At 37.6% G+C, this 17332-nt stretch overlaps 4 protein-coding genes across 5 annotated transcripts; 1 reads left to right on the top strand and 3 right to left on the bottom strand.

The window, feature by feature from the left end:
• The first annotated feature begins 1295 nt into the window (after positions 1 to 1295).
• LOC108207468 (transcriptional regulator TAC1) lies at positions 1296 to 1844 on the top strand. Its single transcript, XM_017377911.1, has one exon. It carries the CDS (start codon positions 1296 to 1298, stop codon positions 1842 to 1844), a length of 549 nt encoding a protein of 182 aa, XP_017233400.1.
• Positions 1845 to 2238: 394 nt separating this feature from the next.
• Positions 2239 to 3931, bottom strand: LOC108207469 (uncharacterized). Its single transcript, XM_017377912.1, has 3 exons — positions 3095 to 3931; positions 2436 to 2975; positions 2239 to 2340 (listed from the first exon to the last, which is right to left on the bottom strand). The coding sequence occupies exons 1-3, from the start codon at positions 3929 to 3931 to the stop codon at positions 2239 to 2241; spliced, it is 1479 nt and encodes a 492-aa protein (XP_017233401.1).
• A 511-nt stretch (positions 3932 to 4442) lies between these two features.
• On the bottom strand, positions 4443 to 6747 carry LOC108209385 (protein PLASTID TRANSCRIPTIONALLY ACTIVE 16, chloroplastic). The gene is made up of 5 exons (XM_017380256.2): positions 6216 to 6747; positions 5683 to 6132; positions 5519 to 5587; positions 5281 to 5339; positions 4443 to 5141 (listed from the first exon to the last, which is right to left on the bottom strand). Exons 1-5 carry the CDS (start codon positions 6636 to 6638, stop codon positions 4628 to 4630), a joined length of 1515 nt encoding a protein of 504 aa, XP_017235745.1. The 5' UTR covers positions 6639 to 6747; the 3' UTR covers positions 4443 to 4627.
• Positions 6748 to 9275: 2528 nt separating this feature from the next.
• Positions 9276 to 17101, bottom strand: LOC108209114 (uncharacterized). 2 transcript variants are annotated; one of them, XM_017379859.2, is made up of 13 exons: positions 16939 to 17101; positions 16696 to 16785; positions 16485 to 16607; positions 15286 to 15453; positions 15110 to 15196; positions 14830 to 14975; positions 14443 to 14499; positions 13345 to 14295; positions 12879 to 13118; positions 12652 to 12768; positions 11755 to 12564; positions 11205 to 11278; positions 9276 to 9563 (listed from the first exon to the last, which is right to left on the bottom strand). In XM_017379859.2, exons 1-11 carry the CDS (start codon positions 16957 to 16959, stop codon positions 11994 to 11996), a joined length of 2571 nt encoding a protein of 856 aa, XP_017235348.1. In that variant the 5' UTR covers positions 16960 to 17101; the 3' UTR covers positions 9276 to 9563; positions 11205 to 11278; positions 11755 to 11993. The 2 variants fall into 2 exon arrangements, with proteins under 2 accessions (XP_017235348.1, XP_017235350.1); XM_017379861.2 differs by having other exon boundaries at positions 12652 to 12765; positions 16939 to 17082.
• Between the last annotated feature and the right edge of the window lie 231 nt (positions 17102 to 17332).

Below are 17332 nucleotides of genomic sequence, written 5' to 3' on the forward strand. Positions count from 1 at the left end.
TAAGCAAACTCTCATGTATTTTGTTCACAAGACTCCTTTTGATAAGGCAGTTATCTGTGTGGATATTTTGTTCAGTTATGACTGCATCGCCAGGTTATTCGGACAAATACATGGCTTTAGTTAATATTGTGAATTTGTGATGTCTCTCTTTTGATGATACCACTCAGTACTCAAAATTGTGAAATTATACGTAAGGTAATTCCTGTTGGATATAATTCTGAACTTAAAGGAAATGATCCTTTAGCTGCAGAATATCATTCGGATTCAGAGGGTACAACCCTAGAAACAAAAAAATTGTTCGCTGTTCCCTTGAGGTTCATGCGCAATATGTGAATGATCACGTACAACATGTTCCTGGTGCAAATTATTGCAATGATCTTAAGTTGGCTAGCACTGATGCTTATGCTCTTGACCAGCAGAACCTAGGGTCTGCCACAAGGGCTGTGACCATGTGAAGACTTCCTCGGTACAAGATCATGCAGGCTTGATCATCTTCGTGCTGGCAAAGATGTTGATGCTATTATGGTTAAAGACTCATGTGACACTTCCCCCAAACACGAGGCTTCATTGCATATAACATCAGTTGGTGTTTAACGAGACGCGGAAGATTGTGCGAAGAAAGGAGGACCGAGGGGGTCCTCCCTCAGCACACCAAGCATACAGGCCAAGATCAGAAGGCTAAACTCGAGCCATCAAACCCCATCATATTATTTTCCCTCCCCTCCTTCCTCTCTTAACCAACCATGAATTTCGAGTCCAGAACCGTCCGGAGAAAGTGTTATTGGGTACATAAAAAAGTGTGGCAGCTTGTTCAAGTGCATGTCCAGCGGATAGCGAATAGACACTAGTAATCAAACCATGTCGAGCCTATACAATTCATCCTAGTCGGGTGATTGATCGATTTAGCCATTTGAGGCTTGATTTTAAGTACTGATTACACTTTGCTTCATATTCTTATGCAAGCAAAACAGGGAAATATATTATCTTGTAATGAGTTCATTTCGTAGACTAATTACTCACTTCCAAGTTCGGAAAATAAAAAACTTACACCAGCTACGTTGTGAGCATGACTCAATATTGACGTCTTCATTGTTATCTGAAGTTTAGGCTCAACTCAAATCATAAATTCATATCAACTTGTGACAGAGATGACTCAAGATGGATTTCTAATATATACTCAACACGTAACGTTATTATGTTAAGTCCTATCCTCAAAACCTGTTAATTCTTTAACAAGATCTCCTATTAAATATCGCAAGTTCCCCAACTCAGTGCATTAGATAGTATTCTTACCCATGGAAATGGATGAATCACCCTCGGCAGAAAATTCAGATCCCACGCCAGCCACAACAAGTGATGAACAATGTTCGAGCCTGAGCCAGTCTCGAACATATGACTGCATCTATTGTAAAAGAGGTTTTTCAAATGCACAAGCGCTAGGAGGACACATGAACATTCATAGAAAAGATAAGGCCAGACTCAAGCAATCAAACCACATCACAGAACCTCGTCAGCAACAATTTCTTGAAGAGACAAAAACAACACCTTCTCCAGCTTATATTTTGGTTCCTCCTACATCACCAAACCCTGAAATAAGGGCTGCAGATGCTGATAACTGGGCTTGGAAGACGAGAAGTGATGAATGCTTTGTGCAAGAATCAGGAAGACTTCCTTTGTTTAATAGAACAACATTGGAAATTGATGATCAAGATCAAAAGCGCTTCCAAAAGGTATTATGTTCGTCTTTTAGCCATGGAGCTGAGTTGGACCTTGAGCTAAGATTAGGACATGAGTCTACTTCAGATCCACTGTCACCTGCAAAGGGTACTAAAAATCCCTTGTGACTTGCTTCTTCATATTTATATTCCTGCAGATATACTATTGTCCGTTATTTGAATTATTTTATTTTATGGATGTAAGAGTCACACCTCTGATGCCAGAAGTACTTAGCAGAGGGTAATGACACCTCTGATATTAATAGGTTCTTGATCAAATATTTGAATTTGAACTGCTGACAACAGCTTATCAGTCATCAGACTCATCACTGAAGTCGTACTTTATTCTCTGCTTTGGTTTCTAAATAACATTTCTCAGGGACAATAGTCAATGAATTCAATAAGATTATAGTAAGAATAAACACAATTTTCTTAATAATAATTTTACTGCTTCTCATATAACAGCAACCAAGAATGTAATTGTCTTAAAATGGAGCTGTATAGAGGTGTTACATAAGATAACCTAACCCATTATTTCATCTTTCATACAAGTTCTAAGCTTCACTGTCGTTGCATTAGCCTCGCGCATTTCTATTACATCACAACACTCTCTCCGGCTCCCAATCTGTGCAAAACAAAACAGAAACACACTATTAACTAAACAATTCTTAATTACTTGATCTACGTAATGTATTATCTTCTTACTGTGCAATGACTTACCACTTCAAATTTGTTCATAGGTGAGAGGACACGAATTTTAGAGACGCTATCAGCAGAATGATTATTAGATGAACAGGGCTGTAATAAACGAGGTGACTTCCGAATATAGCTTGTAACAACCACATTATCCCAGTCACTTTTCTCCACAGAGTCTAAGAAGAAAACATGAGGAGCTTCACAAGGATCTCCTGGTACCCCTCTAGTGTTGAACATGAACGGCACTTTGGGACCCTTCCAGACCCTGTGGGAAAACGTCTGAAGCGGTCTTTGTAAAACGCTTGGTGTAATTATCTTTTCATAAATTTGGGAGGAGTACCCCCATGATATGGAGAAGGTCCAGTTGTTTTCCTTGAGGTAACATACACTTTGTTGCAATAGTCTTGGTTGATCGATCTTTGCCACTTTCATTAGATGGTTCACAGAATCATAGCGGCTCATGGAAGGAAAGATTGGCTCTACTAACTCTAAATGGTGGAGGGAGAGCAGAGGAGTTTGAGGATGAGCTGATAAAAGGCCTGATATGTCATGTTGGAGATCTATCTGCTCATGATCACAAAGGTTGATCGAATTATTAACGTCTAATAGCTACCTTAACATTCTTAGATAAAAGACTAAAACAATATAACATCAACAGAGTTGATAAATCCTGATTAATTTACCTGATGTAAGCCCTTCTCTTGAGTTAAAGATACTCCTAAATCTGCTACGCAAGATTGTAGAATATGGTCACGGCCTAGTAGAGTCGGATATCTCTTCACACAACCATCCACGTGTTTTGATAACGCCTTTGCCAGAGGATAACTCAATGCAAAACCAGCTCCTCCAAAAGCCGCTTCAAATGAGTTGTCAACATTTGCCAGAATACTTTCTGAATTTGTACCGATGTAGTAGTATTTTCTATGATCGTATCTTGATAAAACATCCACTAAATTACTTGTAAAAAGAACAGTATCATCATCTGCCATAAAATACCACCTCACATTTTCATTATTCTCGGCCTTGAACATGTCTGCAATCATCAGCACCATTTTGATAGCAAAGGGCAATGCATGTTTGTCGTAGTCTTTGTATGTGGATGTGTTTTGGTATAATCTGACACGAATAGAAACCGGAGGCCAGGGAAGGTGCTCTATTGGAGCTTCATCAAAGAAGAGAAAACCCCGGGTTATGCTAGGTTGCCACCAGGACTTAACATAGTGCTTTCTGATAGTCCATCCTTTAGAGGTGCCAGCTATTCCAAACACAATGTGGCCAATGTTTGTTGGAGAAGAACTTGTGTGTTCATAGGAATGTTGGATCTTGTTATGAATATTGACTGAATGCTTGGAAGATTTGCTGTAGGGATGACTGGACAAGAATGTATAGATTATTAAGAGGAATAATACAATTGTAACCAGCAACTTGCAGACCTTCCCTTCAAGTTTTCTTAATAAAGCTGATGTTTTTTGTCGAATTGCAGTAGAATTGTTTGCAGGAATACTCTTGGATGAAGACATTTTGCAGTAGTAAAGATTGAAGAATTTCCTCTGTATATCTGAATATATTATATTATGAATAAGTTGAGTTTTCAGATTCAGTCTAATCTCTATTTGATCTGCTAATTCATGTGACAGAAGTATAGTTCTGCTCATGAGGACAAGCAAAAGACATGCATGCCTAGAAAATATAAAGTTACCAAAGTAGTCACACCATATGTGCTAGGGGCCTTAAGGTGTATTTCATGTTGAACTGCCTGGTATAATAACATGCAGGCACTTAAAGATGAGCCTGATTACTAGATTATATATTATTTACATGTGTGTGAGCAGTGCCAGAGGCATGGCAGAACCAGGGGAAGGCTAGCATGGGCTCTAGGCTCTGTTGACCTTAAAAATTCAATAGTATATATTATTATAAAAAAAGAGAAAAAGCCCCGAATAATTATTAAACAGCATTAGAAAAAATCAGCTATGGTCGGCCTTTGTAAACTACTAGTAAGAATTTTTGGTTGTTGGTGCTTGGTAGATGTGAGAGCAATTACAGAACTTTTAATTATTTTTGGAATGTGAAGCCTGCAAAACAAGTATACATATGCACATTTCTTGCTCATACTGAGTAAGCCAATATTGAAGTACCAGCATTACAGTTCTAACCTAGATAGGTAGAAAAATGGAACAACAAGAAATCATAAATTGCTAAGCCTTCTCTTTCTCTCAGTCATCATCAACGTAGATGGTCTCCTGCTTAAAAAGGCCACCAAAAACATTCCTTACTTCAACCTTAGAGTCTGCTTGTTTGGCCTTCGGCTTCACAGCCTCTTTCCTTTTTGAGACAGGAGGCTTTTTCATTACTGCTTTCTTAGGCGGCAATTTCTGAGCCCTGGCCTGTCCCCTAACTGTTGCAATCTGCACTTTCGGTTCCTCACTAACATTCTGAACTGCTGTTGAAAGTTGTGAGCTAAATTTATCCCAAGAAAATGTTGAACTCATTTCTTTTGCTTTTGCCATGAGGCTTTCGACTGAAGCTGATGCCTGCTCTTGGGCTTTATTAGCAAGATTATCAGTTTTTGCGTCCTGTGATTCAAGGCTTTTTACCTCTTCTTTAAGCTCTTGCGCTGCTGCAGCTGCTTCTTTTGCTTTCTCCTTAGCTTTAATTGTTGCTTCCTCAACTTTGGCCTTGGCAATTTCTTCTGCATAAGCCTTTCTTCTACCATCTTCAGGAATCAGGCTGCAAATCGGAATAATAACTTCAGTAGTTCCTATTGTAATTCACTTTACAGCACAAGGGAATCGATATATTTATAATTTATGTCTGCTATTTGTACGCGCATAAATGTTAGATAAGACAAAGGAAAATATCCAATTACCTGAAAAGCTCATCAACCGGCTTTAAGGGTGCTGTAGGATCTGCATACACTTCCACAACCTGACACAAGAACTAATGGATTAGTCGCGTTTCACACTTTAACTTGAGTTATAGATGAATTAACTCTATATTATCAGACCACGAAAGTATGATTAAAGAATCGGTTTGTCTAGCGTGTGCCCATGGGCACATGTTAAGAACTAAATTCTATGCATTTAGTTCATAAGAACTACCCATACCTTGTTCTCTGCGACCGCTGTATTTGAGAAAACATTAGACACCAAGGATGCAATCTGGGACTTGGTTACCTACATTAATACCCTTTTGTTGATCAGTTTATAAATCATAAGGAACTGAAGATAATTAATGATGAAAGAACATTATCTCTCATACATGACATTACTTTGTAGTCGTTTGTACTGCCGTCAATCCCCTCAGCTGAGACAACGACGTTATAAGAACTTTCAAGCAAATAATCTTCTGTCAATTTCGCTTTTATAAGGGTGTAGCTGACGTCAGTTTCAACTAACCCTTGTATAAACTCTGCTATTGTCAAAGGCTGTGATCTTGAGAACAGATTGTTAAAGAACGATGAGATACCATCAAGTACATTGTTCGTCGATGCAGAGGATCCATCATATACTATTGTCACATGGCCTACTCCTGCCAAATCAGCAGCTTGAATCACTTGCAATGCATCTGATGCAGTCACAGCTGTCGTGGCACCATTCTCAGCAGGACCAACTGTAACAACTACTTTACCCGCATTGCCTATCGCCTTGGCAATAGACTCTGCATCTTCAAATGTGGATTCAACAGCATTAAGGCGCTTAGATTCCTCCGCAGATATTATCTGTAATGTTACACAATAATCTGAAAAAATGAGTAAAACGCATTGCTGAAGCATAATATAATCAGTTTGCATCAAGAATTAACCTTGTATTTAGCAGCCAATTGAGCAAGCTCCTGAGCAGCACCAAGATCAGGAACTCCAGCTCTAACACTGAAACCATCCCGCAGCAGCGTCTGTGCTATACGAATTCCAGCCTGACCAGTTGCACCAGCAACAAAAACAGTTCCAGGGTCTTTACTTCTTTGTCCAAATGACAAGCCTGAAGTCGAATTCTGAACAGCAGGTATCAAAGACTGAACATCAGGTAACTTGCCAAAATCAAACTGGAAAGGGTTCAACTTTGCAGGTTTGCTTTCTTGATCCTCACTCACAGCCTTAGCCTTGATCACCCGAAAAGTTCCAGCATTCTTAGGTGCTAATGCAGTAAGTTTTGAAGTTTTGAGGGTGATTCTTGAATGGGGTATTGTGGCCAGTATATAAGAATTGGAGCTAAGGGCTGGAGCCATTGAAATTGTAAAGATTTCACAATTTCAAATGGTCTATATTTGACAAGATTGAATCACTCTGTTAGTGTCCATTCATGTTTGCAGTATCCAAAAGAATTGTTGGGGAAATGATATCTGGATATGAAGTTACAAAAACAAATATCCAATGGGAGTTGGCCAGGTGTCCCAGTTATCCATAGAAGAAAATTTTGGAACCAGACAATTCTCATGCTACTATTCAGTAGGAGTATTCACTTGCATAGTTGCATGTAACTGCTTTTTTTCCGCAAAATACATGTAAGTATGTAACTGCACTTTTATATCCAAATGACCATTACCAGCGATCAAGAGATTGCAAATTTTACATTCCAAGAACGAAATGCACCCCTCCGTTAATTGCCTTAACTTCCGTTAAAATACTCCCTCCGGCTCCCTCTGGCTCAATTATTTACATGAGAAGTCAAATTGACTAATTTTTGACCAACTATTAGAAAATATTTTTTATTATTTTAGAAATAAAAAGTTACATATTAAAATAGATTATAGAAATTTAATTATTATTATTATATATATATATATATATATATATATATATATAGAGTTGGGCTCAATGGAGACCAAAAATTTTGGAGTCATTAGAGACTACAAAATCTACCGTTAAATAATATGGCAATTAATGGACATGATTAAATATTCTTTGTCCTGCATTTCTTGTCCTGCATTTCTAGTAATGTATTATTAATATTCTTGTCCTGCATTTCTTATTTTTAGTTTTAATTCAAAACTATGTTTGTAATTTACACTATTCTTGTCCTGCATTTCTAGTAATGTAATATTAATAATTTGTCCTGCATATTTGTGATATATCCAAGTGTTATTTTGTCTTGCAACAAATTCAATTCGTTGCAGAAAAATGACAATGAGTTCAGTGCCAATCATAGCAGTGTCCAACTACATCTTTGTTTTGTATGCAATTATTATTTTTATTTGTTAGGATTTCGGTGATTGAACACCAATATTATGGAATTATTATTTTATGTTATGCAAGATTTAGAAGTACTGCTTGTTGTTCATCGATTTAGAAGTGCAGGACAAGACAGGATAGGGAGAGAAAACAAACGTGCAGGACAAAATATATGCAGCCGTTGGATGTTTAATGATTGGATGGTCAGGATTAGGTCTCTACAGTCTCCAAATAATCCAGTCTCCATAGAACTTTCTTCTATATGTATATATAGGCTATTGTTCCATGGAGAACCATCTTATATGGAGTCCCGTGGAGAACCATTTGATTCTACTTTAAAATTTCATTAATAATTTTAAAATTAGACATACTTATGCATAAATTTTGATTCTAATGTAGAATACTAATCATACATAACATGTATAAACAATTTAACACATACAATCTAAGTAAAAAAAAATGATTTTTAAATTTGGTTCTACTGTAGAATCACTCTTGATGAATATGGTTCTACTGTAGAACCAGTTTGTATATTATGATTAATTTCCAACGTTTTTTTGAAGAAAAAATAATGAAACTTTATTTTTTGATTCACTAATTATATATTTTACGAATAATGAGATTGATACAAAAATTTTATGTGTATATATAGGTGTTCTCTACTAGACTCTATATAAGGTGGTTCTCCATAGAGTGTGACTCTGTATATATATATATAATAATTTTAAAAATATTGGAGTCCTTTTGATTTGGGGATAGCTTAATTGAAAAGAAATTTTAAAAAAAAATATCATCAAAAAGTAAATCTAGTCTATTTTAATGTGTAATAACAAATAAATATTTTCTAATAGTTGGTCAAAAATTAGTCAATTTAACTCCCCAAAAAACAAAAGGGACATGTAAATTAAGACGGAAGAAGTATTTTAACGGAAGTTAACGGAAGGGGTGCATATCGTTCTTGATATGTAAAGTTATGGGGTCCGATTTAAGTTTTCAAAAGTATGGATACAATATCATTTTTGATCGAAAGATAGGAGATCCAAATTGCAAGTACCTCCAACATTTTTTTTCTGTGACAAATATGGCTTATAGCTTTACAAATGACTATCCGTTTTAAGAAGGTAAGTCGAACCCTAGGACGACAGAGAATAAACTTTTCAAAAGTATTAGCTTAAAATAACTTGATTCAGACGTTGGTCCCTTCCATTTGCACGAATATTGAAACTGTTTATCACCACAGGCAAAAAATTCTTATATATCGCTTGGGTGTTCAATAAGAAAATAAACTTTTACCAATCTCCGTTTAAGAATTTTATCCACCAAGGTATACTTACTATTTCGCAATTTTTTTAAAGTGTTCACGTTATAAAAATTAAACTATATACTAACTGCTAAAATTCGGGAATACGTTTTTACAAATGAGTAATAACATACACTCGGAAGGTCTACAACTTAGATGGCAACTTTCATTGTGCTTTCAGTTTCTGTAACAAGGGAATTACCTAGGTATCACTGTCCAATATTTAGTCAGACTTGTCAAAATCATCAACTTCAAATGCCAAATGTTAGTTCAGATTAAGATTGATATATTCAGCACCTCTGAGAATGCTCTGCTGTCAAAATTTCTGTTGCATAGTAGAGTTTAGCCTTTGCTAAGATTTTTCCGCCCCGCAAAGTTGTGTTCAATACCTAGGTTACTCTAAATGTAAGATTAGCATACCCAAATATCATGAGGTAAGAATACATAGAATAAGTCTGACAGATCAACACCACATGACCTACAACATTTATACAAACTAATATGAACTACCCAATATGTGCTATTCTAAACCAGGTAACACTATGACATCCATATTAAAGATCCAACAAGCAGGCTGTAATGTAACTGGGTGCTTAACACAAAACAACAAACCAAACTCTCGGTTCGGATCACCTTTCGCCCATATTCAATTAATTATATTGCTTGGCCATTCCTGATCACCCTGATCAAAAACATAGTGCGACAGTAAAGAACATTCAATCAGCACCACAGGTTGGACGGTAAAGAACTTTCAATCAGCATCACAAGTTTGAGATTTTCGAAGTAAAATCTTTAACTAACCAATCCATTCATGTCCAGAAAGCTCATATTATAATACATCTACAAATCTACAAGATGTCCCTTTGAAATCAAAAGCAGGAAAAAGAAGCAGCAGAATATCAACACTCACACCTTCCTGCCTTACTAAGCAATAAAACATTTTACAGAAATATTGTGGTAATCCAGTGGACAACATATAATCTAATTCATCCTCATCTCAAAGTGGGCAAATGCCATACTAAAAGAAAAGACTCAACTAAGTAACAGGCCCTGATATCACAAAGATCACCTCCCTGATATCACAAAGATCACCTCATGAACAGTCTGAATTAGGTTTTAATATGCATATTGGGAACAGGATGACACTCTGAATTAACAAACAAATAATTTTTTTTTAAAATCCATATAATGCAGAACGATGAATTAATTATTCAGTCACCAATTACTAGTCAAAGAACAAATGGAATGTGGTGGAAGTAAGAACAGAGGCATCCAAGGCAATAAAGCCTCTTCAAGGGGGAGGGGACAGAACAAGAAAAGGGGATAAAAGTAGAAGACACGAAACAAAACAAGATTAATGCAGAAACTTGATTTTATTTTTTTTTAAATACATCATTCTCACACTCCTAATAGCAAATAGAAATAACATACCTACATATATGGGGTTGCACTCCACAAAGAGCACCTTAAAAAAAGAACAAAGAACACTATCATACTACTACATTTTTTATAAATAATGATTCGTTAAGATTATAAATACATAATTAAACACCAATTAAACTTAATATATGAAATCTAACAGCCAAGCTCATCTGAATTATTAATATGAAATATTATAGAATATAGAACATAATCCAGAATAGAATCCAGTGTAGAATCGTATGTATATATTTTAGACGATGAATTTTACATGTTATTAAACATGTGAGATGTTATTAACATTCAAGATGAATGTTTAATTAACTTAAAATTAGAATTGAATTCAAATTTTAAATGAGATTTTCTATAGTGTTCTTCTTGGCAAATACATGCATAGACACACAGAGACACATACACATATTCCGAACCTATTCTGCACATTGTACATGCAATAAATTAGAAATGACAAAGTAAACCACAGAACCACTTAACCCATCAGTCTACAAAAACAAATAGGCCTTCAATGCTGGTGTTGGTACCAAAAAGTAAAAAAGTGTAGAGCAAATATTAGCGCAAGGGTATTTCGGGGGGGGGGGGGGGGGGGGGGGAGAAACTCTGGTCAAAACAATATGAACAGACAGACAAAGGGTCCGACTGTACTTTAACTATTTACACAATCATGCACCCTCGATCAATTAACAGCTCAAATCAACATTTTGATATGATTAACAGAAGATAAAGCACCAAGCAGACTAGAAATCAACCCTCCGGAGAAGAATTTCAAGCTGCCAAGTGCCAGCCGTGCAGATGTTAAAACCAAAAGACTAAGATAACACTTTAGATTAAAAAAAAATAAAAAAAATAGCCTTCTTATAAGATTTCATAGAAACAAGAGATACATCACCTGATTTGAGGCACAAAACATGGATCTGCACAAGATCTGCCCAACCAAGTCATCTAGTTGAAAACAACTTTCATCTACCAATTAAGGAAAAAGTCAATTTAGTAAGAAGCTTGTATTACATGGAGCAGCCAAGACCTTGACGATTCTTTACTCATCTCAAAATAGATAATCACAGCAGGTTATGCTAAAACACTTACTACTTTACCAACATGCTATACTAAAATCTAATACGCAGATATAAGCGAAGATCTGCCCAACCAAGTCATCTAGTTGAAAACAACTTATACCAACCAATTAAGGATAAAACCAATTTAGCAACAAGCTTGTCTTTACATGGAGCTGCCAAGACCTTTACGATTCTTTTACTCATCTCAAAGTCGAAAACTACAGCAGGTTATGCTAATAAACCAACTATTTACCAACATGCTACACCAGAATCTAATATGCATATATAAGCAAGCAAGACAATGAGTTGTCTTCATACTAGTAGTGTCACACTATCCCTATATAAAAGAAAAATAGACTCCCGGCAAAGGGAAGACATCATTACCAGAAAATCTAGCAGGAAGGTCAGCATAAAGATGCACTCAAGACACATAGCTCAGGAAATCCTCATTTATCCATTCAGCTGTCAGCAGTAAACATAGGCTAAATTAAACATGTATCAGTAATACACTCATTCAAACCATTAAATGTGAAGTTCTAATATAACATCCAAACTTGAAAGAGTATAACTGCAGATTTCAAGAAAAACAGAAAATTTTGAATATCTTTAAAGGGGAAACGAATTTAATGCCCAGCGCCCTTTTTAGCTCTGAGCGTTTCAATAGCCTTTTCACGGAGTGCAATTTCTAGTTTCTTTTGCTCAGACTGCTCTTCACTGTCTACAAAGCGTGAATCCCTTTTCGATGCACGTCCACCATCAGAAGTGTAGCCCTGTTGATTTTCCTGAAAATCTGAGGGTGGAGAAACAGTGCCCCCTGCTTTCGATTTTATCTTTTCTGCACGCCTTTTCTCCTTTCTGCGACGCCGTTCCTCCCGTCGCCTACGTCGCTCTTCTCTCCGCAGTTTTTTATCCTCCTTCCTTCTTTTCTTAGCCTCCTTCCTCCCTTCTAGTTGAGAATCAGAGCTATTACCGTCATCTGAGTCTTGCCTTTTAGATTTTTTGTGCTTTCTCTTTTCACAACCTTCAGCTCTAAGCTTTTCAGTAGCACCATAGTCAGAATCATCCGAGCCTTTACTCTTCCTCTCTTCAACTGTTCTCGCCATTCTGCTCGGAGCTGAAAGTTTAAGTTCATCAGGTGTTGATAAATGCGTCATCTTTTTCCCAGAAGCTTTCCTTTTTGTATCTTCAGACTCGCTGATATAGATGTTAAATCAGTTACTCAGAAATAAACCGGATAATAAAGTTTAGGAAGCAGCAAATAACTGTAATCAGTACACATACCTAGAAAGCATATCCTCTTCCCCCTTTTGACTTACAGGAATATTTGTATGCACTTTTGCTTTCCGCGGAGGACTAAGTCTGATGACTGGTTCCCTTTGAGGACTCACGAGCGGACTACTTCAAAAAGATGCGAAATGAAAAAAATCAACACAAACAGGAAGAATAACAGGGTACACATATCAGATAATACATACGCTAAAGGATAGGGTAAGGTTTGTGGTATGTACCTCTTGTCTCCGCTAAGACTCTTCATTCTAGAAGGTGGAGGTGATTCTGAGCCAGATGATGAATACAGCGGAGGAGACGAAGACAACACTCCTCGATGCGAGATATTCCGACCACTTCGACCTCTCTGGGACAATGTATGAGCTCGGCTCTCCAAAGTGCTTCCTTTACCTGTCTCAGGAGAACGTCCAGCAACCTCTCTTGGAGTTGTTCGACGAACAGGAGAAGACTGCTCCTGGGTTCTGCAACATTGCTTTCATCATTTAAAAATGTCTTAAAACAGTCAACATATAAGCAGGTAGTTTGAAGTTAGTTTCATTTCAGTTTAATACTTGACTAAGCTAGCATGTAGCCATGCACCGACTATACAACTAACAATATTTTTTTTTATATGCGATTTTAAGCTTGGCAAGGTACAATTGTAGAGAAAGCCAATTTATCATAAAAAACAAGGATCGGAAGATATACCTGCTTCTGTTTTGCAGAGGTTCCACAGGGGATCTCTGATGTTCCGGTGATCTCCTACGTCGTAAACTCGGAGCCTGGCGAACAGGAGAATGAGGACTCAACTCTTGAGGTGAAGAAGACAGAGAAACAGGAGTCGCTGATCTCCTTTGGGTAGGTAGCTTGCGCTGAACTGGAGAAGGAGACATGTGACTTGGACTGGAGGAAGATCTTCGACGTCGTCTTAAAGGGGATCGACGTCGTACAGGGGAAAGTGAAGCTGATCGACTTCTTACAGGAGAAGGTGATCGGCTCTGTACAGGAGAAGGAGACCTACGACGTCGGATAGGCGAACGAGACCGACGCCGGATAGGCGAACGAGACCGCCGCCGGATAGGTGAACGAGACCGACGTCGCAGCGGCGAACGAGACAGACGCCGCAGAGGAGAACGAGATAGACGCCGGACAGGAGAACGAGACAGACGCCGGACAGGAGAACGACGCCTGACAGGAGAACGAGAACGACGCCGAACAGGAGAACGAGAACGTCGTCGGACAGGAGAACGAGAACGACGCCGGACAGGTGAACGAGAACGACGCCGGACAGGTGAACGAGAACGATGTCGTAAAGGAGAACGAGAACGACGCCGAATAGGAGAACGAGAACGACGTCGAATAGGAGAACGTGATCTGTAGCGCACTGGTGACCTGCGTCGCAAAGGAGATCGTGATCTGCGCCGCACAGGAGATCGTGATCTGCGCCGCTGACGTCCTATAGGTGAAACTGATCTGCGACCTAAAGGGGAGATAGATCTTTCCTTATAGTGAGAAGTTCTTCGCCTTGGAGATCGCTGAGGTGAAACCCTGCGATCAGGTGGTGGGGAGTGGCCCCCTGGAGAGCGACGCACAGCTTCAGCAGAATCAGAACGTCTGTTGCTAGGAGGTCCTGATATGCTCCTAGACCTGTGCCTGTCACTAATATACAAAGGAAATTATTATGTAGAGGGATAAGGAAATATTTTTTTAAAACCAACTATGATAATAGCTCTTTCATGGCAGAGAAAAGTATAGGTATCAAGTCAAAATAATTAACTAAATTTATTCTTGCATATAAATACATACTCTGAGCGACTCCTAGAATTAGAAAAAGACCCGCTATTTGACCTTGAAGGTGTCCCCCTGCAGAAGATTACATAAATCAAAAAGGTGTAATTCCTTGACCAAAACAGATGGAAAGCCAGAGGTAACACGGCAAGTAAACAGATGGAAAAACGAAAGTGACACGGAAGATCAGCAATGAAGCAAAACAACAAACACCTGTTCATTCAAATACGTGCAATTCCAAAGAGCAGCACATACGTGCAACCCTGGGATGTCAATGTCATGTACTGGTATTTAAGATATGCACACATGCTCAGACAAGATACAGGGACCGATCTGATAAAAAATGAGGAAAATAAAAGCATATAATTCTACCAAGCAGCAAGCAAAAACATGTTTCCAACTAACCTGATTCTTCCCCTAAAACCGTTCCTCCCATTTGCCTCCTTTTCATCTGCTGACAGCCTTGAACTGGAGTCCCTAGGCTGACGCTGCCTCGAGGTTGTGTTCAATGCATCATTATCAGCTCTCACAAAGTTGTCAACCTTGCCGTCCTACAGTATTTTGAGGTAAAGGACATGAACCCAAAAAATTGCAGAAGCTAGCTGAATGTCATAAAATGCACCAAAATTAAAACAAAAAAGACAACTGCTGCATAACCACGCTATTTTAAGGAAAGAAAGATTACCATCTTATCCATTTTCTCCTGCTCACGTTCCCGAGCCTCCTTCTCTTTCCTTTTCTGAAGTTCTTGTATTTCCCAGTCTGACTCCGCCTACAGAGATATATCATATGATACTAAGGATCAGCAGGGCAAAAATTACAAACTTGACCATTAAGGTAATAAACAAAACATGACGGCACCTTCTTCTTCTTAACTTCCTCTTCTTTCGCATCTAAAAATTGTTGAGGAACACCACTTGCAGTCTTCTCTGCACTGAGAAGGAGGGTCCAAAGCTCTTTCATAAACTTACCAGTATTCTTTTCCATAAACCCCGTCAACTGAATTTGTATTTCCTTCCCGTTAACAACCTGCAACACAGAAAATGGCCCCATTAAAAAAAACTATTTTAGGAAAATGAGAACATAGTATATACGTTAAATATTTCCCGTGTACCATGTAATGTAATTAACAAAGTTAAGTTTCATGTTAATTTCCATTACGTGTTCAATAAACCATTCTATTTTAGGAAACTTATGAATACATGTACATATGTATACTTTTACCGCACACCATTATAACAAACCTAACCCACAGATTTAGATATACATGCTTCTTCTACATGTGCAATAAAACAGGCTATCTGAGATAAAATGTGAATATGCATATTTGTTAAATTTCTTCCATGAAACATGTATGCAAAAGTAACCCACACATTTACATTGCACATTAGTTTCTATCACACATAAAATAAAAACAGGCTATTTAGGGATATTTAGATGAATGTACTACAATTTTACCGTGCAGCATATATATAACATTAACCAACACCTTTACAACAATTACACAATCAATAAAAAAAGACCATATTAGATGAAATGTGAATACATGTATATCCACTACATATTTCCTCACCATGTACACATAAATAACCAACACTTGGCAATTCAATATAAGCAGCATAAATTAGCAGAAATGTAAATACATGTATATCTGCAGCATTCTCCCCGCGCAGCATGTACACATAATTAACCAACACTAATGCAAATATTATGCAATTCACCAAAAACAGAATATAATTGCGGAAATGTAAATACATGTATATTCGAAACAATTTTCCCGCACACCATGTCCACAAAATTGACCAACAGTTATAAAACTATTATGCAATTCAATATAAACAGACTGTATTAGTGGAAATGTAAATAGATGTATATCCGTTACATTTTCCCCGCGAACCACCACGTAAACAGAAATCATCCCACACAATGCATTAAACATTCACATCTACAACATAGACTTTTAGCACATACAACCATCAAAGCAGAGACCATCCAATAAATACAGTCACATATCAACCACATAAACAAACACTTGCACATTCTCAAAAAAACAACATTACCTTCCCTTCCAAAAGCCCATAAATAAAATTAATAAGCACTTCATCCTCAAACCCCAGCAGCTCCGTGGCTCGATTAGCAATCCATGGCTTCATAACATCCATCTTCACTTTCGTTATATCCACCTGCACACAAACACACAAACCACATCAAATTCAGCCACAAAAACCAAACAAACTCACAAAAATTCACCAAATCAAACCGAAAACAAACCAAATTATCCAATTCAGGAGCAAACTTCTGCGACTTCATGAGCTTAGCTTGCTTGTTGGAGAACCGAGTGTCCTGATCGGCCGACGTGCCCTGAAAAACAAAATCAACCGCGAAAACAGCTCAGAACAAAGATCTGACTCAATTAAACACAGATAGATACGCGTATGTGTGTGTATAGGTGAGATGTGGGAGTGAATTGGATCGAGGCGTGTGAATAAAAGTGGAATGAGAGTGAGAGATTACCCGGAAGAACCCGCCGGACATTTTTCTAGGGTTTTGCGGAAACAGATACGAGCAGTATGATATGATAGAAATAAGAGGGGATATTTCGAGTGAAAATTCAGAGTGGGGAAAGGGTGCTTGGGTCTTATATATACACACGCGGCCCCGTCTCAGAAGAGCGGATAGCCTCAAAATGAAAATTTTCCTTTTTGTCGATAAATAAATGTATTTATTTATTTATTTTCTTCTAAATTATTTTCAAAAGTATTTATGATATGTGCGATGCATTATATCTTATAATAATTGTTTTATTATATAAATTTAGTATTCAATAATTAATGAACATGTTTGGGTTAACATATTTTAGTTGATATTTTTGTTTGGACGTTAAACAAGTTTCCAATATATACAGGCA

This window comes from Daucus carota, chromosome 2 (assembly GCF_001625215.2).
Source record: "Daucus carota subsp. sativus chromosome 2, DH1 v3.0, whole genome shotgun sequence".
Taxonomy (NCBI): domain Eukaryota; kingdom Viridiplantae; phylum Streptophyta; class Magnoliopsida; order Apiales; family Apiaceae; genus Daucus; species Daucus carota.

What these genes read in the sequence shown, in the direction of transcription:
- LOC108207468 (XM_017377911.1), top strand. Translation starts at nt 1,296, where the DNA reads ATGGAAATGGATGAATCACCCTCGGCAGAAAATTCAGATCCCACGCCA.
- LOC108207469 (XM_017377912.1), bottom strand. Translation starts at nt 3,931, where the DNA reads ATGTCTTCATCCAAGAGTATTCCTGCAAACAATTCTACTGCAATTCGA. An exon ending in AAGAGAAGGGCTTACATCAG is followed by an intron (nt 2,976 to 3,094) that starts GTAAATTAATCA and finishes GATCATGAGCAG; the next exon opens with ATAGATCTCCAACATGACAT. An exon ending in CTATGAACAAATTTGAAGTG is followed by an intron (nt 2,341 to 2,435) that starts GTAAGTCATTGC and finishes TGTTTTGCACAG; the next exon opens with ATTGGGAGCCGGAGAGAGTG.
- LOC108209385 (XM_017380256.2), bottom strand. Translation starts at nt 6,638, where the DNA reads ATGGCTCCAGCCCTTAGCTCCAATTCTTATATACTGGCCACAATACCC. An exon ending in GCAGTACAAACGACTACAAA is followed by an intron (nt 5,588 to 5,682) that starts GTAATGTCATGT and finishes GTATTAATGTAG; the next exon opens with GTAACCAAGTCCCAGATTGC. An exon ending in CAGCGGTCGCAGAGAACAAG is followed by an intron (nt 5,340 to 5,518) that starts GTATGGGTAGTT and finishes TTCTTGTGTCAG; the next exon opens with GTTGTGGAAGTGTATGCAGA.
- LOC108209114 (XM_017379859.2), bottom strand. Translation starts at nt 16,959, where the DNA reads ATGTCCGGCGGGTTCTTCCGG. An exon ending in GGTTTTAGGGGAAGAATCAG is followed by an intron (nt 14,500 to 14,829) that starts GTTAGTTGGAAA and finishes AATCTTCTGCAG; the next exon opens with GGGGACACCTTCAAGGTCAA. An exon ending in AGTCTTAGCGGAGACAAGAG is followed by an intron (nt 12,769 to 12,878) that starts GTACATACCACA and finishes ATCTTTTTGAAG; the next exon opens with TAGTCCGCTCGTGAGTCCTC.